This window comes from Colius striatus, chromosome 5, assembly GCF_028858725.1.
Source record: "Colius striatus isolate bColStr4 chromosome 5, bColStr4.1.hap1, whole genome shotgun sequence".
Lineage (NCBI taxonomy): Eukaryota > Metazoa > Chordata > Aves > Coliiformes > Coliidae > Colius > Colius striatus.
In genome coordinates, this window is record NC_084763.1 from 4,971,339 (window position 1) to 4,994,328 (window position 22,990).

The 22,990-nt window shown below is 41.4% G+C and overlaps 1 protein-coding gene across 1 annotated transcript in view; it reads left to right on the forward strand.

Moving 5' to 3' along the window:
- Positions 1-21,519, forward strand: part of GLB1 (galactosidase beta 1) — a 37,484-nt gene extending 15,965 nt beyond the window's left edge. Inside the window, exons 6-16 of the mRNA XM_061996949.1 lie at positions 445-625; positions 1,782-1,840; positions 2,710-2,831; positions 2,934-2,974; positions 3,440-3,552; positions 5,911-5,985; positions 8,984-9,073; positions 10,915-11,028; positions 12,121-12,252; positions 16,451-16,690; positions 20,152-21,519. Coding sequence (XP_061852933.1) covers positions 445-625; positions 1,782-1,840; positions 2,710-2,831; positions 2,934-2,974; positions 3,440-3,552; positions 5,911-5,985; positions 8,984-9,073; positions 10,915-11,028; positions 12,121-12,252; positions 16,451-16,690; positions 20,152-20,412 — 1,428 coding nt within the window. The 3' untranslated portion in view covers positions 20,413-21,519. The remainder of the gene's footprint in view (positions 1-444; positions 626-1,781; positions 1,841-2,709; positions 2,832-2,933; positions 2,975-3,439; positions 3,553-5,910; positions 5,986-8,983; positions 9,074-10,914; positions 11,029-12,120; positions 12,253-16,450; positions 16,691-20,151) is intronic.
- The last annotated feature ends 1,471 nt before the right edge of the window (positions 21,520-22,990 follow it).

A 22,990-nucleotide genomic window follows, 5' to 3' on the forward strand; every position in this document is an offset into this window, starting at 1 on the left:
CCTTTGAGTCCATTGTAGAGCTCTGCTGTTCATGTGAGCCCTTTGTCAGTGTCTGTGTCCTGGAAATGCAGTTTTGCTGCAGTTTTCATCATGTTGCAATCTGTTCTATGGTTTTATTGTTCTATTTGGGAGGTGGGTCACAACTCTCCAGTTTTAATTGAGAGTGGATCTTGTTCACTGTTGCTAAGTAGCTAGGGTAGAGATTTCTTATGTGGAGGTTGATTTTGTAGGAAAATTACCTCCACACAATAATTGCTCCACTGTAAGATACAGGTGAGAGGAATGATTGCCTAGAAGAAGAAGGAGAAGACTCCTCTGGAGTGGAAATGACATTTTTCAGCATTGCCATCAAACGAAGGAAAGGGTTGGATTTGAGTTTTTCTGTTTTGGTATCAGATGCAGACAAATTTTCTACTGCTTTACTGACTTGCTTTTACTCTGCAGGTAGAGAACGAGTATGGGAGCTACTTCGCTTGTGACTATGACTATCTGCGTTCCCTTCTGAAACTCTTCCGACAGCACCTTGGGGATGAGGTGGTGCTGTTCACAACTGATGGTGCAAGCCAGTTTCACTTGAAATGTGGAGCTCTACAGGGTCTTTATGCAACAGTGGACTTTGCCCCAGGTTAGAGATTGCTGTTTGTTACCAAAAAGTTCTGGTGTGTTTGTGTCAAGGACAAGTTGATTGTCTGTGTGACAAACCTGGCTGCTTGGTTTAAATAGGATAATATGTGTCTGTGTATATTTACTGTACTCTTAAACATGCAAAAATCACTTCCTTGCAGCATGAAATCACAAAGAAACAATTTACACTGCTCATAGTGTATATCTTTTAAAAAGCAGCAGTAATAGTTGGTCTTGATTCCATTGATTTCATTTTTAATATCATTTTTTACATTGGTGATTTTTGTTGTAGTGGTGGTTTGCTTGCTTTGTTTTTAATGTCCTCTGCCTGTCCCAGAATCCAGCATTTATAGTTAATTTCTTCTTAATGCCGCTGAAGATCATGATTAGAAATGTGCATGCTCCCACAGTTTTGCTGGGATGTAGGCCTGAAGAAAGGCTGAGCAGCCATAGTGTATTCAGAAAGTGCCTTTTGGTAGGAGAGTTAGTGATGTAAATGTTTATGTACTGCACGGACTTGACAGAACAGACTTTAAGACACAAGAAACAAACTCCAAGATAACTATTTCTTTTGTGTGTGTGTGGTGTTTTTCTTTGTTTTTTGTCTCCAAAGACGTGTGCTTAGCAGGAATCTGTTCTCTTACAAGTAGACTGAGATTGTGAATACCTTCATGTGTGTCATTCATGAGATGGTGAGCTACTTAGGGAAGTAATTTCCAATCCCTGTGGCTTGAGCCATGAGACGTGATCAGAAGTGAAACTCTTCTTTAGAGATAGCCTGGCTTCTGTTTTCCCCATAGACTCGGTGTTGCAACCCCAAACCTCTACTTTTCAATGACCGAGTAGCAGTTCTGACACATCTTAGGCATTTTGGTGCCAGGATGTCATTCCTGAGAGAAGGTGGATTTTCAGAAGGTGTATCTCAAAGACAAAGCCATACATGCAAGCATGCATACATGGATGGATGGATGTATTTGAAATAAGTTCTGCAGCTCAAACACTGGAATCAGAAGTATTGATTCCTGTGTTGCTGAAGTAATTTTCTTGTCTGAATTTTGACTGGATGTTGAAAAGGAGATAAGACACTTATATTAGTAAAATGAAGGATGAAAAAGTCATGGATAAAGCAACTCAGTTTTATTTTTGTCTGCTTATAGGTGGCAATGTCACAGCAGCATTCTTGGCTCAGAGGGGCAGTGAACCCACAGGCCCTTTGGTACGTCTTGTCTTGCCTCACTCCTAGTTGTGCAGTGAGAGGGGAGTTGAGACCAGCGTGTTGGATGGTTTTAGGGACATCTTTCCAAAGACATAATTTCCAAAGTCATAAAAACTGAATAGAGGAGCTTCAGTGTTTGTCAAATGCACATTAACTCCTCTTCTGCAAATACACTTTTATCTCGTTTCCTTGCTCAGACAAATGTTTACAAAGCAGTGGAAACATCACTATGATTAGATGAGCTAATGAGATGTGTGTGTGGGTAGAAGTTAAAAGCAAAATTAAAAGGGCAGGTTAGAAGTTGCTTCCTGTTTTCAGCAACCCTAGAGGTTTTACACAGCTATAATGGAGTGTGAGATCACTGGAAACCGTTTTGATAGACAGAAGGCCCGTTGAGGGTACAGGGTTATCTCTGTGCTGTGAAATTTAGAACACAGTTTGAGTATTTGAAAGCTTTCTTTTTCATTCCATCTTGTCTATATAAATGGTATTCTGCAGAGAGTGTATTGGTCCTATCATTCATTTGAATACCAAACATCTGAAAGGTGTTCATGTGGACAGGTTCTATGGAAATCTGCCCCCTTTGGCACTTAAGTAATTGTTTTTAAAGTGTCCCTATCAAGTTAGTGAACCAACCCTTTAATTTCTTTGACCAACAGTCTGCTGTGTAAAGGACTGAGTTGGTATGTACTTTGTGTCTTGGTGTATACTGTGCTGTATTTATAGTAGTTTCAGAATGGCTCAAATGAGTCAAGGCGTCTTTTTTTTTTCCCCTTCCCTCTTACAGTTAGTAACCTTAAATCACATTGCATTCTGTTCTTGTTCCCTCTTCTTGTTTTCCCTTCCTCTTTCGCCCTTCCTCCTTTCAGGTTAATTCTGAGTTTTACACTGGATGGTTGGATCACTGGGGGCACCGTCATTCTGTTGTGCCTGCACAAACCATAGCTAAAACACTGAATGAAATCCTGGCCCGTGGTGCTAACGTTAACCTGTAAGTCTGTGCTCAGTAGAGGTTCACTTAGGGGGAGAATATCTTTTTCCCAATTCAGCAAAACCTGATTTAAGTGGATGACTTTTCCTTTTCCCTTTTTAGGTACATGTTTATAGGTGGGACTAACTTTGCCTATTGGAATGGTAAGAAATTATATAGATGATACTAAGGGTGTAATGATGTAGAGAAGCTGTTTATGAATTGGATAGGGATGTAGCCTGTGAAAGGATAAACCATGCCTGCTTTCACATGACGTGTTCTCTCTCTGTTGCCAGCAGGCTGCACCATACCTCTATGGTATCTATCTTTTCAAAGGCTACTTCTGCTTCACTCAGTCCTGTGGAACAGTTGAAACGTGGATAAACTTGTTCAGAATATTTCTGGGTACTCCATAACAGAGCAGTGGGAGCTCAGAAGGGTCTTGTCTTCCATTAGCAACAGTTTCCCTACACCAGATCCCAAATACCAAGGCCTACACTGAATATCAAAATGTAGCAGAGTCTGGCTGCCATTGGAAAGAACTGTGAAAGTTGATACCTTTAGTGGGGGAAAAACCCAACTCTCCCACTGTTTCTATTGTTTTTTTGCCTTTTCTTTTCCTCCCTTAGGTGCTAATATGCCCTATATGCCACAGCCCACTAGTTATGACTATGATGCTCCACTGAGCGAAGCGGGAGATCTGACAGAAAAATATTTTGCCTTGAGGGAAGTCATTGGTATGGTGAGTGTCCCCAGAATGTATTTAGAATGGTTCTTCTACTGCATACTGTCTTGCTCTCGTGTTGGTGTAAGTTACTTTTGAATATACTGCAGGTAAAGGAAGTAGGAACAAGGTGATAAGGCCCAACTGTACTGCTTGTTGTTACAAAAGGGATCTGCCTCCCTGGCTATCCTTTTTGTCCCAGTTGTTCCCCCCTTCCTTTCAGAGGAGGGGATGCAGATGCCAGTCTGACATAGAAATGATTCAGCTCTGCTTTTTGCTGTGTTTGTTTTCTTCCAACTCAAAGACAGTTAAAAGCTGAATCGGCTCACTCAGTCAGATGACAGCCAGTGCTGGCACAAAGGGAGCAAAGAAGGGTTTGTCTGGAGTACTGAACAGAGCTTTTCCCTTGCAGCATCAATCAGTCACGCAGTCAGCTGAGGCTCATCACTCAATGTCAGCCTGACATGCCCAGCAGCTTATGGCTTTGGCTGTCTGTAGAAGAAGCTTCAGGTTGTGGGTCTGGGTGTTTGTGAGAACAAGTTTGTGTGAGACCAGCTTTGCCTTGCTGTAAAAGTGCACAGTACCTCTGCAAACTGGAGATGGAAATAAAACATGGAACCTGTATCTTACTTTAATAGCCTTGCATTGGAGGCTATTCAGATGAGGCTTAAAACCAGCCTTAGGCATGTACAAGGCTCAGACTTGTACTTGCTGTCCTGTTGAGTGCCAGCAACATCATTATTTGCTAGAACTGATACTTTTTTTGACAGGAAGAGAAGTAGATCTCCCAAAAGGGTATGACACTTTCCCCAGGGTTGAGCATGCCTTTGTACCTTTGTGGAAGGCCTGCTAAGGATCATTTTGTTAATTTTCTCCATTGTCTCTAAGCTTTCTATTGATGGGAGAATTTTGATAACCTTTCAAGGGAAACCCTCCTGTCTTGATACAGCCTTTATCACCAGAGAAATTCCCAAACTTCCTGTTTTTCAGTTGTTTTCTTCAAGGCCAGATCCCTATCTGAAATGTAGGTAGTGTTGTAGTGCAGTTGAGAGCCCTGATAAGATCTGGCATTGGGTATAACCTAAGGTGTGTTGGGTCATGGGACAGCTTTTTTTTTGTTATTGTGGTTTATCTCTTACCTTTCATATCCACTGGATCTCAGTGAAGTTTTCCTGTCTGTGCTGTGGGTTCTAAACCCATAACAGCCTATATACTCAGTTGCAGTTTGAGCTGGATCTTATGAAGGAAAATGAAGTTGCCTATAACTAATGATAGTGTTCAATCTGTTTGCCTTGTAGCAGCACAGCTAACATGTTACAGTCTTCCTTCACTTCCTTCAGCTAATATATGTAATGAAGAAGAAGGGTTTCAGTCTACAGCTTCTTTTAATTGCTGACAGCATTTTCTGTTCTTCACTGTTTGGGCTGAAATGTCCTTTTCTTGGGGGAATAGAGTTTTTCTTTAAGCTATAGTATCTTGATTTGATTGTTTTCAAATGCAGAGAGGAAAAAAGTGAAAGAACAGATGGGAAGGTTTGGCATTACAAGAGACAGGAATGGAGGAAAGGGGATGATGGCAAGAAGAAAAGAGAATTGTAGGCTCAGAAAGGAGATGGTTAGGGTATATCTAGACTTGTTCCTAAAAGGTGTCCAGGAAAGTGGTGGACACTTCACTGCTTCTCTGTGTATTGGTTCTTCCTAGAGATGTAGGGCAGGAAGTAAACAGAAACAGCCCAGCAGTTAAAGTGTTTCCTTGTCATGTTTCCCTGTGATTGATTGGGCAGTTGCTTAGACCAGGACCAGAGGGAAGCTAATGATGGAACCTGATGGGTTCATGGAGCTGTGGAGGAGGCTGCAGTCTCAAGGGCTGCTTCTCAAAGAAACCAGCCCAGGCAGTAATGGGTTAGCAAGTGGTGGTGGAGTATAGTAACACTGAAATGAAAGACAAGAGCCTAATACTTCCCATATGGAAGTGCTGCTATGGAAAGATCAGGTGGAAATCCTGCCTTACAGACCTGGATAGATTTAACTCCAGCTGCCTGCAGGAAAGAGGGCTGTAGAAGGCAGAAATGCAAGCTCTAGCCACAGGAGGGCTCCACGGGCACTGATTCTATGGCAGGTTGGTTGTTCAACGTGCTTTTTAATGCTAACTCCAGTTGATTAGTTATTAAAAATTGTTTCTCTCCATGGTCAAGTCTTTTTCTCTTTTCTTAAAACCCCCTGCATCTTACACTAGATACAGCTGTAAGCCTTCAGCACAGTAAGATTATCTACTTACAGCCAGAGTCCTTACTTTTCTAAGTTGTGAAGTAGAAAGTGAGAACTCAGTTAAAGCATGTTTGTTTTTATTTCATGTGTTTCTTCCTTCCTTTTCTAGTACAAGCAATTGCCTGAAGGCCTCATCCCTCCATCAACCCCCAAATTTGCATACGGGAAGGTTCGCTTGCAGCAGGTAAATTAACCACTTGTAATACACTGTGCATCTGTCTGCGATGCTGCTTGTTTGCTTCTGTGCAAAAACTCTTTGTGAGGCTGTCATGACAGTCTCTAGAGAACATACAAAACAAAGGGGAAAACCTTGACAGGAAACTTTGAGGAAGGAGGGAGCAGAGCTTAGAAGTTGGGAAGCATAGTGGAAAAATGAGGAAAAGGTGTGCTCTCTGGATAGAAAAAATGAATTTTTACAATGTGCAGTATGTGCCTGAAGTTTTACTAAACTGAAAGGAGTATATTATTAACACAAGAGAACCACAGTTGTCTAAGTTAACCTATTTCTGAGTAGTGTAGCTGTGGGAGGGTCAGCATGAGATGTAGGAGCAAAGAGCAGCTTTGTAGCTGGTGATGCTTCTGAAGCAGGAGCAGCAGGTAGGATATATGTATCTTTTTAATACTTCCAGGTTTTAATTTTTTCAATACTGAACACTTTCCATAAATTTTGAAGTCTTATTGATAAAGTTTCTTAGAAGATTTGTGAACATCTGTAGCTGATGAGAGAAATTAAGTTTCCTGCTGAGGGGCAAAACATGCAGAACCTGGCCTTGTTATATCCTGACAACAGTGGGTAACTTGGTCAGGACATGAGTAGCTGTGATTTGTCCATAGCACCATCATCTATCTTAGGGCCAGTGCTACTTTTCTGTAAACTACAGTTGAGAACTAGGTTCCTGCAGTGAGTGTAGAGGATGGATTAAGCAGAGGATGAAAGAGACAAGAGGTATGCACTTGGCTATATCCGTTCTTCTGGGCACAGACAAGTTGTTTTGATTGCTGCAGTTGGTGTACTGAATACTGCATTCATAATGGTTTGATTTGATACTCTGTAATTGTCACTTGTCAGACACCTTTCCAGTCAGTGACGTGTCTGATCTGTTAGGCAGCTGAAGTGTGGCAAGATTGGGTAGCAATAAGGATTTTTCCAAGTCATCTCACTCAAGTGGTGGGCAGAAATACCTTTTTAATAGAAGTGATTCACCAATGATACTGAAACAGATCTATATCATTTTCAGCAACCTGTGGGTATCTTCAGACCTTTTAGGACAAGGGTTGCCATATGAGGTTACACTGAACTGGTTTATGTTTGGTAGTGACTAATTACTTACCATTATCAGTACACCTACCACTCTGGCTGCTGTCATAGGTTGCCAGCATTTGGGAGCATAGTTTGACTCTTCTCATGGATAGGAATGTCCAGTTTCCCTAGAAAAATGAACTTTCATGCCTTCAAGAAAGAAATGCTGCAGAGTGTCTGGCCCAGACAGCTGTCTTACAAAGGAGTCAAGTGACTAAACTTGATCAGACCTCACAGCTTTGACCTGTCCATCACACTGCGGGGGCCTGTTCCTGAACTTTCTCACCTTCTACACTTCTTGCTTTTTTTGAGAGGAGCCGTTTGACCCTCCACCAAGCAGTTTAAGGAATCTAGATGGCAGGTCTGAAGTGCCAGGTTTGAGGTGCTGCTCTGTGCCTTGCTGAACTGGGTATTAGCAGCTTGTACATGTGCCTGTTTGACCTTTTAAAGTTCCTGCTACCAAGGGGGCTTCAGTTCTGAACACGGATCAACCGCATGTGATTCACTTACAGACTGGGCTGGCAGAAGCTTGTTTCTTTGAAACCTGTAGGGATTATTTTTGTTCAGCTTTTCACTCTTCAGTGGTACATACAAAAATAACCCCAGACAAGATCTGCTCTTACTGTGAGTTCCTGTTGACTGCTGCTTTGTGGACAGTCAGTGTTACAACAGAAACTTAACGCTAAGTTTAGAAGTCATAAATATTGCCAAGAACTTTTACAAACTCCACCTGTGAACCAACAGATGAGTAGAAACACAAAAGAGCAACACTTTTTTATCCTCCAGAGTAAGGTCTTCAAAACCAAAGTGTAAGATCAAGCATGAAAATAAAGAAACAAAAGAACTCCAGTAGGAATGGTATCACCTACAGTCAGCATCCTCTTTGCTTAACTCCCTTCCATCTCCAACTCAAGTCGGGGTTGCCTGCTACTTGCTATTGCTTGAGCTCTCCACATCCCAAGAAGTGATAACATTTCCAGAAGCTACCAGTCTGCAGGTTGCAGTGCTGGGGCAGGCATTTTCTTGTGACCAAGAATTCCTTGGGGCTCTCCATGAGGTGACCAAAACCTACCACCCTCTCTCAAGCCTGCACAGCCACACAGACACATTGCAGGCTCGAAGACTCGCTCATATTCTGTTATTGAAGCCTCAGAAGTTTGTACTGCTGTGAATGCTCTTATGGAACACAGTTTGACACCATTTTAAATGCCTAATATTTTTTAAACCCCTTTTTTTTTCTCAAGCAAATCTGCATTTGAGAAACATTTTAAGTGACTGATGTGCAGTTACTACTGAAGACTGAAAGTCCTGGCAAAACAGATTCATGTCATGCACGAAAAATGAGTGCAATGAACTTTTTTTGAGCTTGTAAGACATGAGGCATATACTGTGCATCTTGACTAACATCAAATTGATATTGGACTTTGAGATAGAATTGCAGATGAGAAGAAAACTCTGTAATTGCAAAAGGAAATTGCAGATGGCAACAAAAAGCGATTGAATTGTACACATGTAAGTCCTCCTTCAGCAAAGTACTTACACATGTGACTAGCCTCAACCTTGCTCTCAATCTCACTGAAATCAGTCCCAGGTGACTGAATTACAGCCTTGAGTTTTCTAAAGTCAATTAAGACTAAATAGGATAAATTAATCTCAGATAACTTGATGGAACCAAATTTTATCCCTACTTAGCTCACAAGGATTCCAGAGTAACTCACTGGAAACTAGTGACATTTGTAAGTATAATTGAGCAAAATTTAGGTAATATATTGTTTATAGAACTTCTGTGAGACATTAAGTAGGTGGCTGGATATGCAAGCTGTTCAGTTTGGATTGAAATTTATTGACCTTCATACCCTGATCTGCTTTTTCTCTGCTGCAGGTGGGTACTGTGGTGGAGATTCTTGACAGGCTGTCGTCTGCTGGCCCAGTGAAAAGCACTTACCCACTCACCTTTGTTCAGCTAAAGCAGGTGAGGATTCCTTCAGTAGGCACTTTGCTGTAATCATGTAAAGTTTATTTGAACAACCCTCTGTGATGTTACTCTTCATATGTCCAGTGTCTTATCCCTTATCTCAGCACAGAAGCAGTAGGATTCTAAGGGTGCCCAGGATTTTTGCATTGTTTTTCAGGTTCTTAAGAGACTTTTTTTCCTATCTGTCTTTGCTGTTATTTTTCCTTATTCTGTTTTTCCTTTGCCTCTCCCCACGTGCTATTAGAATGAACACAGTGGCTGAGACACTGTTTTCCCATACATCTTAGGGGTCCTGGAGACTGGGGAATGCAATCTGTTTGGTATTTATATGGGCTTCCCACTTATCTGTAGTTCTTTTTACTACATGTAAAAGTGAGGCAAGAGAATGCAGTGAGAGAAGCCTTTGGGAATCTCTTGGAGTTGTTGCAGCCCACTGTCAAGGTCATTAACCCTCCTGATTGAGACAGGAAAAATTCCTTTTTCTTCATTTTCCTGTGGTTTCTACTGATCCCCATTCTCTCCTGTGTTCCCTCTCTGTCAGAGTCTGCATCAGTTGCCCTGTGATGTTTCCTTCCCTATAAAAGATCTTTCCCTTGCTGCTGAGAGACTCAATCTTTCTATTAAGGTTACATGGCTCCTGGATCACTTCTGTGCAAATATAGCAGAGACTGGAGCATGGGTGCTAATTACCTACAGCTAAAATAAACTACTTGGAGAGAATGTGATGCTGGGGGAGAAAGTAACTGGTTCAGCAGATGCCTGGGATATAGCATTAGTCAAGTAGGGATTCAAAGCTTAGATTTTTCCTTTCCAAGCCATTAATACACAGGTATGAGAGAAGCTACAGGTAGTATGTTATGGCTGGATGTAATTCCTAGTAGGCTTTTCCCTCTCATCCTCTGACCTTAGCACCCTGCTTAGGAAAACTCCTGAGAGAAGGGAGCAGTCAGCAGAGCTTCCTGGCATATCTTTAATATGGCCTATTCTGGCCACCTTGTTGCAAATGTAATGCAAATATAATACTTCTAGCAGAATGAAAATGGTTTACTTTCACTTCTTCCTGCCAGGGCTATGTTCTAATCCAGGCCTAGAAGATAAATGGGTTTGTGGCTACTGAGTGAAAGAGATGGTGATTTTTTTTCTTGTCTTTAATTTGTTTCACCTTGTGATGAGAACAAATCTAGTGATTGGGGAGGGGTGTTAATCTTTCTTTTCTGATGGAGAAATGAATGAAAAAAGATTCTGAAACGTTCCTGATGTAAATCAGGTAGTTAAAAAATAAATGGATAGCCATCAAGTTGATATTATCTATAGGCACTGAGTGACAAGTTATCACAGAGTGGTAGGGGTTGGAAGGGACCTTTAAGAGATCATCTAGTCCAACCCCTCTGCTAAAACAGGTCCACCTAGATCAGGTCACACAGGAATGTGTCCAGTTATCTTATAAACTCAGTTATCAAGGGATTTTCCAGCCATCTCTTAATTGGTTTTAATGAAGAAGGAATACTGTCAGTCACTAACTGCTTTGTTTTTTATTGAGGAAATACGTTCATAGCCAAGACCCAAGCTTTAAAAGTTACATAAAAGTTCTGATGAAACATGTAATAATGGAAACTCTGAGGAATTAACAAGCACTGCTTAATGGTCAAAATGAACTCTGATCTGAAAGTGGGATCTGTGGTAAATGCTATCTGAAGAGGATGGAAGTTAACATTTCAATCAGAGCATGTAGGCAGGAATGTGGGATAGATCTAATGCATGACCTGAATTGAAGCTATGGAATGACTTGGTTCATTTGTCAATTTGGGTTTTTTTTTCCCTTTCTTTTCTTTTCTTAGTATTTTGGGTTTGTGCTGTACAGAACTACGCTTCCAAAGAACTGTACAAAGCCAGCACAACTGTCTTCACCTTTGAATGGAGTCCATGATCGTGCCTACGTCTCTGTGGATGGGGTAAACATTGCTTGCTGATGTTCATTTCTGCCAGGAGTGGCCTTCACAGAAGCCATGGATACAGTCTGCTTTTTTCCTTTTTTTTTCCTCCTTTCTCTTAGTTTACTAAACCATATTTACTAGATCATCTTATTTAATCACATGAGGGAAATAAGGAAGTGTTCATGTTAAACGTTCATATTTGTAATTCAGAAAATGTGACTTATTTCTAAAGGAAATGGAATTGATTCCTTTTATTTTGACATATTTGAATGTAGATACAGATTCATGACTTAAGTGAAAAGTAACCCCAAACAACCAAATACCTAGAAGGGCTTACATATATTTTATGAAACTACATTTTACCTATATCTATGTATATATGGATGTGTCTATACTTGATGCCTTGTTACAGTGTTTCCATAGATGAACTAAAAAAGCTTAGCTTGTTAAATTCTTCTTTTTCCTTTGTGGGTGGGGAGGGAAATCGAAGCCTCAGCCTGTGTCTTAGTTTATGAAACTTGCTTCTGACCACAGGTTTTAAAAAAATATGAGTTTATTGTACAGGATGTGAACTTTCTTCCCTTAAGCAGGGTTTTATTCTTGCCTAATGAGAATGAATATCTGGTCACAGACTTTGATAGCTTGTTTTTTAATTAATCTTTAACCTGTGCTGTCTGTCCTCACCTCTGTGTCCAGCTCAAGCTCTTCTTTCCTCAAGTAGTGGGAACAAAGAACAGTAAATATTGATGTGAGCGTGGCTGTAAGATGAAGCCTCTTTTAATCACTTCATATTGCCAAAAGCTTTTTAGTCTCTAGACTAAATTTAAGAACTTGCTTTCTGTGAATTGGGTGCGTTAAACCCAACTAGGATACTAACAGCTGATTGAGTTAATTGAAGAGAGATGGTGTCAGTTAGACAAATGCTGCACATCCAGTTCATGTCCTGTAGTGTGAATACTTACACAGCAGCTTCTGTGTTTATGTGTCTTGTGCATGCAAGAGGAGGTTTCCTTCATGCTCTTTCTTTCATGCAAGTTGAAGAGAGAATGAGAACCAGAGTTCTGGTTTTCAATGGTTCTTGCTTTCTTCCTCATGATGTAATTCATATAGGTTCCTCAAGGAGTCCTCGAAAGGGACAAATCACTGACTATAAATATAACTGGGAAGGCTGGAGCAAACCTGGACATCTTGGTAGAGAATATGGGCAGAGTCAACTTTGGTAGATACAATAATGATTTTAAGGTAAGTAAGATCAATTGACTTACTGGATTGTGGTGGCTTTTCCTCTTTTCCACAAGTTAGAAAGTAGTGGGTTAGAAAGAGAAAAAAAGATGAGGATTCCACAGCTGTAACTTTACCTCAAAAATGCAACTGCTCTCAAGTTTTCATCTGAGCTTTTTCAGTCACCAAAACCAAGGTGGAATTTAAAACCGACAGCTATCTTTTAGAGGTCTCTTTTGCTGGTTCACTTACATTGTCAACCAAAGTGTCGCCCACAAGACTTTCGGGTTGAGTTGTGCCGGGAGCTAACACTTCAAAATGTGCAAAGCTGTTTGGGCAAACTCCAAAAATGGACTGAAAATTGCTCCAGATCTTGGTTGTTTAAGGCTTGTGAATCCTGGGCTTGTGTTTGTGTGTATGTGTATGCTTTTGTACATCTCTCCATGTCCCATTGAACTTCAGAGCCACGTACTCCTTGCAGCATTTTCAGCGTGGGTAGTAAAGGCTGTCTCACAAGCACTTCACTGTGCAAAATTGCAGCTCAGGTTTGGACTGATCAGGTGTTAGAGATATTTATCAGAAAGATTTAGAATGCTTCTGGGACTGTTACTTCCCCTTATGACTGGCTGTGGTGGGTTGCCCTTGGCTGCCCACCCATCCGCTCTATCGCTTCTCTATCAATAGGAAGGGGGAACAAATATGACAAAGGGTTTATGGGTGGAAATAAAGGCAGGGAGATCACTCAGGAATTACCATCATGGGTAAAACAGACTTGACTTGGGAAAATAAATTTATTGCCAATTAAAGAATAGGATAATGAGAAATAAAATCTTCAAAACACCTTCCTCCCCCTCCTCCCTTTTTCCCAGGCTCAGCCTTACTTTGAATTTTTCTGCCTCCTCCTCACAAGCAGCACAAAGGAACAGGGGAGATATGATCGGTTGGTAACACTTCATCTTACCTGCTCCTTCTTCCTTGCACTACTTCCATGCTCCAGTGTGAGGCCTCACCCATGGCCTGAAGTCCTTCACAAATTACTCCAATGTTGGCCCTTTCTGTGGGCTGCAGTTCTTCACAAACCACTTCAGCGTGGGTCCCTTCCCAGGGTGCAGTCCTTCAGAAACAGACTGCTCCAGTGTGGATCCTTCACTGGGTCACAAGTCCTGACAGCAAACCTGCTCTGGTGTGGGCTTTCTACAGACTACAGCTTCTTTCAGAGTGGATCCACGTGCTCTGGCATGAAGTTCTCCACTAACTGCAGGGTGGACATCTGATCTACCCAGGTGTGACCACAGGCTGCAGGGGAATCTCTGCCCCTGTGCCTGGAGCACCTCCTCTCCCTCCTTCACTGACCTGTGTGTCTGCAGGGCTGTTTCTCTCCCATCTTTCTCACTCCTCTCTGTTTGATTTGGGTTTTTTTAACTCTTTCACAAATATGTTATCATTGGGGTGGTACCAGGGTCACAGTGTCAGCTCCTACTGTCTTCTCACAAAAGCCACCCCTGCAGTCCTTCAGCTACCAAAACCTTGCTGTGTAAACCCAATGCAGTGGAAGTGCCACTAATCTAACAGTGGGAAGGGTGGGGGCAGAAAGGAAACTGCTGGGTTTAGACTTTATAGGATGCCCAGTGCTGTGATGTTTGCTAAGGAGAGGAGGCTTGTAGAGACCTCTCTTGTTGGTGCTGTGTTCAGTGCCACAGCATACCTTAGGTTTTTTGTATTACTGAGCCACAAATACCCATGAAGCAATTACAAAGCTTTTAATTACAAATTAAAAGGAGATTTGCAAACCCCAAACTGCTAGATTTGACTTGGCCTAAGTTGATTTAGCAGTGTTCTTTTGGATTAATTGTTGAATGTTGCAATGACTGTCTGGATTAACATCTGTCTGGTGATTGTGGTGCCTTTTGGTGCCAGGGGGATGCCAGGTAAATTAGAATCTCCTGTTTCCTCCATCTAAATTCTGCCTGCAGTAGGTGTCACAAAGCAGAATTAAGGCTTGTCCAAAGTGTTTCTTGGTTAGTTTGGCTGTAAGAGCAGGAGAAATACAAACATCACAGCGAAGACTTGTGCCTGAACAGCTCCATTTAGTTGTCAGAGGCACATATGCTGTGAGAAAGTAGGATTTCTGAGGCTGCAAGTAGGGGGAAAAAAAGTAAACCCAAGTGTGGATTCATCTTGAGCTAGCCTACTTGATGGAACAGCAAACTGTGGTCAAGTTTGGGCCTGTCAGAGAATCTAGCTCAGTCATAAGGCACAGTCCAGGAAGAGGCTGGCAAGATCAGCAGTAGGCAGAAACTCCCATTCTCACACCTGTGCATTGTTGCCATGAGTAGGATGGGCCTGTTTGTACTGCTGAAGAAGGAGATATTGATTAAAATAGGGCAGCATAGAAGAATTGAAGCTGAGGCTTGGTTTAAAGGAATCTAATTGTCCTGTTATCTAATGTGGTGAGGATTTCTAGGTGTATCTGCAGTTAGGCTAAGATGCTATCTCAAGGCAAAACAATGTAACTCAGCATTTGCTAAGCTGGAAGCCTGCAGGCTTTCACCATATCCAAAAGTGATTTTCTCACCTTACACTTTGGAACTCGTGCAGTTTTGAAAATCAGAACTTGCAGGATGTTTGAGAGCCTCTGAATTAAAAGTGTCATCAACTGAGGCATAGCTATGCCTGTGGCATATAAGTTCAGTGGGTAGCAGCAGTGCCAACTCTGTTCATACTGTCTCATCGAGGTACCTTGCCTTTACTGAGAGGCAAGAGAGAGCAGCCAGTTACCCAGTGTTTTACCTTTGAGGCGCTGGAAATGTTGCATTTATTTCATACCAACCTAGGTGATAGGGAAACCTGTGTGCTTAGTGCTAAATTAGGGTATCAGAACAGAGGTTTAGAGGTTGAATTAGAGGTGCTCAGTGTTGCTGTGGTTCAGCTGAGATTCACACTTACACCAGGCTTCAACCTTTTAAAGATTTAAGAGTGAAAGCAAGTTTAATAGACAAGTGCATTGTGAAAATAATCCTCTAAAAGCAAGATCCTTTTGTGAAGAAGAGGCAGCCTTTCCCAGGGAGCTTAGGAATACGTGCATTGCTTCTTCCCATGGAATCTCTCCCTCGTGCTGTTCAGTTCATTGCAGGTTATAGTCTAGATTGTCTAGAGAAGCTTTTGCCACTTCATGCAGATATGTTGTTTTGATATAAGGAAGGTAAGTTCCTGTCCTTTCAAAGTGGGTGTCTGAGTAGAGAAAACCAGTTAGTGCTTGTACCGATGATGAGGCTTGTGGAGTGAGCGCAATGCTTATTAGACATCAGAACAGACACACAACATAGAAAAGGCCATAGAAAATGTGGCTGTGCTTGTTTGACATGTGATGTTTGCAACAGAACTTAAGTTGCACTGAAAACCAGCTTCTGTGCAGGGTCTACTCAAGCTATTATATGGATCCTGCAGCATTAGTTTAATATCAGCCCCTTGCACTGAAACACCACCTTAGAAACTATTGCTGTGACACAATTAGGATGTGTGCAGGGGTAACAACATTCCTTTCACCCTTCCCAAGTCATGACCTCACACTGTGTTTGCATTCATTGTGCCGGTACTCTATTGTGCTAACTACATGGTTCCACAGAAGGGAAGAGAGACCCTGTGGCCTTGCAAGTGACCATAAGCTTGAAGCATTTCACTGAATCAGGGTCACAAGGCATGTGCCTTGGTTTTGTGATACTGTATGTTATCTATAGATTTGTAGGAAGTAAATGCTGCTTTCTCTGCTACTGTGCAGGTTAATGTCTTTGGTTAGTGACTCAGTGTTACCAAATCTCTTGATGGTATCTCAGAGTTAGAATATTTAATGCTTTTTCTGCTCTTTATTAAGCCCCAGTTTTTGGAATCATGTTAATTTTAAAGCAAAACAGAGATTTTCACAGTTACAGGAAAAGAAAGTTTTAGGGGGAAAAAACTTGGGCATCGGTGAAAGCTCAAAACTTGGAAGAGGAACAGATCTTTGACAGAGAATAAATGAAACCATTCTTAAAGCTTACAACTGAGTGCAGACCACATGCTTCCTTTTTTTTTCTTGCACAGATTGGCAGCTGTTACAAGTACTTTGATTCAGTTTTTATTCCTGACTGATTTATAGTTGCAGCCAAACAATTTTAATAACTATTTCAATAAGCTAATTATGTTATATTTTGTGTCATGGGTTGTTTTTTTCTCTTCCTAGGGTCTAGTTTCAAATTTAACTCTAGATCAAGATATACTTGTCGAGTGGGAAATCTTTCCTCTAGACATTGATGGAGCAGTGAACCGGGACATTAATGGCCACCTTGATGGACCAAAGGCATCCACGGACAATCCACCGACTTATGAAGCACCTGCTTTTTACACTGGTACACTATCAATTCCTGGAGGGATTCCAGACTTGCCTCAAGACACCTATGTCAAGTTCCCTGGCTGGACAAAGGTACAGCATTTTGCTATAAAAACTTGAAGCCCACTCAGGAAGCTACTAAAGCTTGTATGGACAATCAAAGTCCATCTCTCTTGGATTGGCAGAGTGTGACTGTAGTGGTGGAGTGTCTCAAATGTATTTAAACAACTAGGAAATGAATTCCTTGGTTTAAGTAAATATGGAGATACACCATTAAGTCAAGGGAAACATATATTCAAAAGATATATGACATTGGAGTAAAAAGGGAGCATCAAAAGAAATCCCAAACACCATATTTGTTCAACAAGTATCTGTGGTAGTGTTAGAAAAAGGGTTCTGTTCTGAAACAGTTAATTTACTGCTATTAAAATAGAGCAGGAAAAGGAGTTCTATCTGCAGTATTGTAGTGGTTAAAGCATTTCCCAATATGCAGAAGACTGATGTGTTGCAGGCACTTAGTGTGGTGACACAGAGCTTGGATGAGGAAGTGTGACTTCGTCCCTGTTCTTATATATGTGCATGTCTATCTTACACCCACTAAATACAGTCCAGAAATAGCTCTTTGCACAGGAACTGGAACCTGAGACTTCTGCAGTAAATGTTATGACCCCATGGATAGTAAATCTTCAGGATGCATGATGACCTGCCTCTTGGCAAACTCATCTTTGAAATGGCAGATGAGTCCAAGAGTTCTTAAGCATTGATGGAAGTATTTTCCTCTGATCTATAGAAGCCTCTTTTACGTAGCTTGTGTAGCCTTTAAAGCAGTCAAGGTGAAGAGATCCCAGATGATCTGTAAGTAAGGCTGTTGAGTAGGGATTGGACCTAAGTCCAGGAGTCATAAGGTTGGAGTGATGCTGGGTGTGAAAACTAAGACTTCCAGGTAACTTTACCAATGAGCAACAGCCTTGAAGAGTGTAAATTCCACTCAGGTCCCACTGTATCTGGGCCTTAATTCCTTGAGTGGCGCTGTATAAATTGCTGATTCCAAGGTGTGGAGAAGAGTTAACACTCACCTGAGTATCTGGAAAACTGTGAGAATGACACTCACCAAGAAGACAGACAGTTCTAGTAATAGGCCTGCCTTTGCATATTAAGACAAGGAATATGGCATGCTGGGCAGCCTGGAAGGGTAGGGTGCAGCACTAACAGTCATGACCTATGCTGAAGCTTCCTTGCCTTCCTCATTTTCAAACCCATCACTATTAATAAAACTTTCTCCACCTGCACTTGGGGAAGTGTGATGCCTTTAAGCACACATACTCCTGAATGCATGCTTAGGTTTGTCAGACTCTTTTTTTTCCTCTCAACAAGAGAAAAGAGGATTTGGAATCAGTACTTTTCTTAATTTCTGTGGAATCATGGGTTGCAGCTGCTGACCCTGCTGGAGGAGATCTTGTCACTGAAGATAGAGATCCCCTCTATTTTGTCTAGGGGGTAGTTAGTAGTAGTGTGTTTAGTGTTGTGATTTGCTGGTTTAGGGCATAGAAATTCCCTGAGTGTGCAGTCTTTAGAAACTGCAGTGTTAGTAAGGACAGTTTGGAGTTGACTAAATTAATAGCTTTCTGCAAAAGTGAATTACAACCAAAGACCAATTAAGGTTAGAATCAGAGACTTCTCTAATCATACCTCCTGCATTACAACTCAGATGCAGTGGATAACTCCTTCCCACAGGGTTGCAGTCACTCTCTGTAGTAGGGAGCCTCTTGTCTAGTGGGTGCATTCACTAATCCATCTCGTGTCAGAGAACGTTGCATTAATGCCGTGTTTTCTTATAAAACTGCTACAGAAGCCAAATATTGAATTAAAAGAATGATTCAAAGCTTGAATAAATATCTCTTCCCTTGTAACACAGCACAAACAAGCCACAGAGCATGATAAACTTGATTTTTTTTTTTCCAAAACCAAAAGTTTGAGGTTGAAGTTTTAACACCTTGGCAGAACTGTGCAAATAGGATCTTGCACCACGGAAGTGGAAACAGAGCTGAGAGGAGTCACCTGTACTTGCAAACATACCAGCTCCTTAGAATATGGCTCTTGAGTTACACAAAATTTGTTTTCATATGGCTTGAAAACACAAGAAAAGCACCTCCACAAGAGCCTGACCAGCAATACTCACTGGGTTGTGCTTCTGTAAGTCTTGAAAAGTTTTTCTGATTTCAGCCATCCAGACAATTGACTGAGTGCAATACAAGCCCTTATTTTCCACTGGCTCAGACTGTTGTATTATTTTTATCAGTGCCATGAGTTGCTTTGTTTTCCTTCTATATTATGATTACCAAAGGGCAAAGCAAGAGGGGAAAATCCAGATGCAATGATCCGTTCCCAGCTCTTTTGTTTTTGTACACTGAACTCTTTTCTGACATGTAGGGAAAGTACACTCAGGAGGAGTTAGGAGTTAAATGTTTTATCCAAATCATAGAATCACAGAATGGTAGGGGTTGGAAGGGACTTTCAGAGATCATGTAGTCCAACAGCCCTGCAGAAGCAGGTTCATCTAGATAAGGTTGCAACATCAGCTATATTAGCCTCCCTTCTGTGTTGCTTAATAAACTGAGATTCAGCTCAACTCAGTAGGAGAGCTTTTACAGTTTTCCTAAACATTCTGCAGGTCACCAATGTACAGCCTACTGGAAAAAGCTGTCTTTGTGTATATTTTGAGATGTATAAATAGCCTTTTTTCTTCCCTTTTTAACCCTTGCCTGGTTTTGTTTTTTCTCTTGAACTTAAGGTGTTTTTAACGTTAGAACAATGTTTTGAATTAGGACTTCTGGCCACCTCCATTAAAAATGATTTAAAGAGATTGTAGGCCAAGTTAAAAACAATTTAGTTGAACTTACATCAATGCTAGCAGACCTCCCAAAGATTTTAATGGTTGTAGGTAACTACAACAAAACAGCTGCAGCCTATTTTCTCAAGCTCTTTTGTTGAATAAGCTGTTACAGACACAATACACGTCTGAATTCTCTGTGCCTGGACAAGCTGTAACAGTTTCATGCAATTATGCACGAGGAAGGGACCACTGAGGTGTAGTGTGGCCTTACACTTGTTCAAAGAACCACAACAGAATTGGGATCTACTTTTTTTCTTTTGAGATCTTCTTGTTTCTTTTGTGACTTCTTTCTCCTTTTAATTAGCTTCAAGCAAATACAGTTTTCAGGTTTGCCTTGGTCTTTAGCTTGGTCCAAAATTCAGTGCCAGGAACCTGCAGGTCTGTCTTCCTAAGGGTTGTCATATTTGGAATTACTGCAGCATCTGACCACTTTCTTTTTAGATATTAACAATGGCTTTATTAACTCATCAGGGAATTGAGTTTCTTTTGCCTGTAACTTGCATTCACTTGAACAGATTTTCTATCCATGTGTTCCATCACACTGAAAGATGGAGGAAATTCAGTTACTGTGTGAAGAGTGTTGTGCTTAAAGCTATTTCATTGTTTGATCTCTGTCAAGTTATTAAAATGTCATTGTTGTTCTCTCTCTTTCTTTTAACAGGGGCAAATTTGGATCAATGGCTTTAATCTCGGTCGCTACTGGCCAGCCCGTGGTCCTCAGTTGACCCTTTTTGTTCCAAGGAATATTCTTGTTTCATCAATACCAAACAACATAACAGTGTTGGAGCTGGAGCATTCTCCTTGCAGCACCCAGGCATGCCAGATAGAATTTGTAGATGAAGCCATTATCAATGCAACCACACAGCATGAACGTTATGACCCCCAACTCTTTGTTAGAGACTTATGGCTGAACCATCTATAATGATTTCAGTGTTTCCTTACCTTCCCCCCCACACACTCTTTGCTTCCCTTTCTCTTGAGCCAGACTTCTCTTTTTTAAAGACTCAGTGTTAATCAGTAAATCATTTGCCTGGTGTAACTTCTTAAATTCTTCAAAGACTTTAAAATACATAAATTCCCTCTAAAAAATAAAAGCTGAAGCCTCAGAGTTTGCCTTGGATTGCGAAATCAAACTCAGCTGGAAGACAACATTCATATGTAGCCCTTGTAGACTGCTTACATTACAGGAACCCTCATACACTTTTCTTTCTTTGCAACTGGAGAGGAGCCTGGAGAGGTGTGTGGTCCTGCTGCCTTACTGGTTTTGCTCACAGGGACTGGTAGGTCAGAGCTGCCGATAGCCTGGACACTTCAAGATGATTTTTTTTTCACCTGGTTAGTATCAATATCACTTTAGTCTGAATGAGTTTACTATCAGTGTTGAGTGCACCTCTTTTTTTTCACCTCTATGCAAGTGACCATGGAAAAATTTGCTTTAGTTTCTTATGGGAGCAGTGAGAAGAACTCTATAAGAGAGCCCTCAAATGTAAGCTGGTCCAAGCAGCTGTAGCATGGAGAGGAGCCTTGTAGTCTACATCTGTTCCCTCTTCAAAGGCTGATTTACTGCTTCCCTTCTGCTACCTCTGAGGACTTCAAGTAAATTCATAAGCAAAAGGATGTGTGTAAAAATTGAGGCTATTTTGGTTGGACCCTCTGATTAACCTGCTTGCATAATGTAGTCTTAAAATGAGCCATTTTTCCTTTAATTGATCCTTTTATCTTATTTTCTGAAGCTTTAACTTAAAGAATCTTAATTCTCTGTCATTAATTGATACCTTCTGTTTTGGTCCAGTAAACTGATGGTCTTTGTAAGTGCCTGATATCTGCAAAGATGCACAATCTCTGTCAGTAAAGCTGGCTTTCCGCAGCAGGCAGAGTCTTTTTGATTCTTATGGGTTTGATGACAGTTATGCAAACTCCTTGGTGAGATTTAAACACGATGATGGAATCAAGAACTTTCATTATCTGTGGGGTTTATTTTCCTTTGATTTTTGTTTGGTGTTATTAAAGTGGTTCTTTAAAGATGAAATCTTTCCTCTGTGTGTTTGAGAAGGAAAAAGGAGGAGTAAGAGTTATGAGCAGTTACAGTGTAAAGGGAGAAATGAGGCTGTAAAGCCTCTGTGGGCAAGGAGTTACTCTTGTTGATGTCTCATTTGTTTTTCTGTTATGAAGATATGTGCAAAGTAAAGCAAAGCAGAGTAGCAGTAATGCAATCATAGAATCATAGAATGGTAGGGGTTGGAAGGGACCTTTAGAGATCATCCAGTCCGACCCCCAATGGGCTGTGTGGATCCCAGAGCTGCCACCCTTTTCTGAGATGGCTGATGAAAAACCTGACCATTTCTCCTCAGCTGATGGGGACTGATGCTGTTATTGGAGAAGAGTGAAAAGGAGCACCACACACATTGAGCATCTGTATCTCTTACATGCTTTGACATCTGTTTGGGCTTTCCAGCCAGACACATGTGGTTCACCTGAGCCAGAGAACTTCTACTCTGAAATTCTCCCCTCAAATGCAAAGTCTAATGACTGGAGGCTGTGTTCATGATCAGATCCACTTCATTCTTCAAATAACATGGTCTGCTCTCACCTCAGATCTCTTTTTTTTCCCTTAGCACCATCCCTGTGCAGACCCTGCAACATGCTCTGCAAGATGTTTATTATGAAGTATTCATTGCTTCAGATCCATGCCTTGAAAGTAAGGAATGGAACAGAATTAGTTTCATAGCAGTTGTGGGGTTTGGGACTTGAAGTGTGCAGAATGACAGTACTGTTCAGGTGTCATTCTTAGGAAAGTCCCGTGCTTTAGAACAGCCAGGAGTATTAATTTTCTGACAGTTAGTGCTGGGAGGAGAGTGGAACTCCTGGCTTGAATTCCAACTTCTGTTTTTGCATGGTACTTGTGTAATCCACGAGCCTTCACCTTTTTTTGGCCATAACCCTGTGTAATATTACAAGCAGAAAGGCTTTGCATCAAGGATGACAAACGTGCATCTGATTGGGTGTAAGAATAACAGGAACAACATGTCAAAAACAGGCCTAAACTTTTTCAAGTAGGGTTCTAGGTAGCTTCATTAACACACCTGCCCATGTACTGCTTTCAGTGAAGTGATCTCTTGTCTACAGAAAGGAGCTGAAAGTTGGGGCCCTAATTCCTAAGCCTGGCCTACCTACAGGCAAACACTGCCAGAGGTTGCCAAGCAGTGTGGTGTGACATGCAGAAGGGAGGTCTCTGACACAAAAGGCTTTCAGAGTACAGCACTACCAAGAAGAGCCTGTTGTCGCTTGCTGCTGCTTCACCCAAGGCTGTGTCTGTAGGTGCTGTAGCAGGGTGTTCTGCCCTGTGCCACGCACTGAGGCACTGTACCCACACTGCTACATGGCTGGCACTTACCCTGGGTATCCCAGCCTTGATGTGCAGTCCTCCTGGGACTGAGTATGTGATGCAACATGGCACAGCTTGTCATTTGCTCCTTTGCAGTCTCCAACAGGTTAGATAT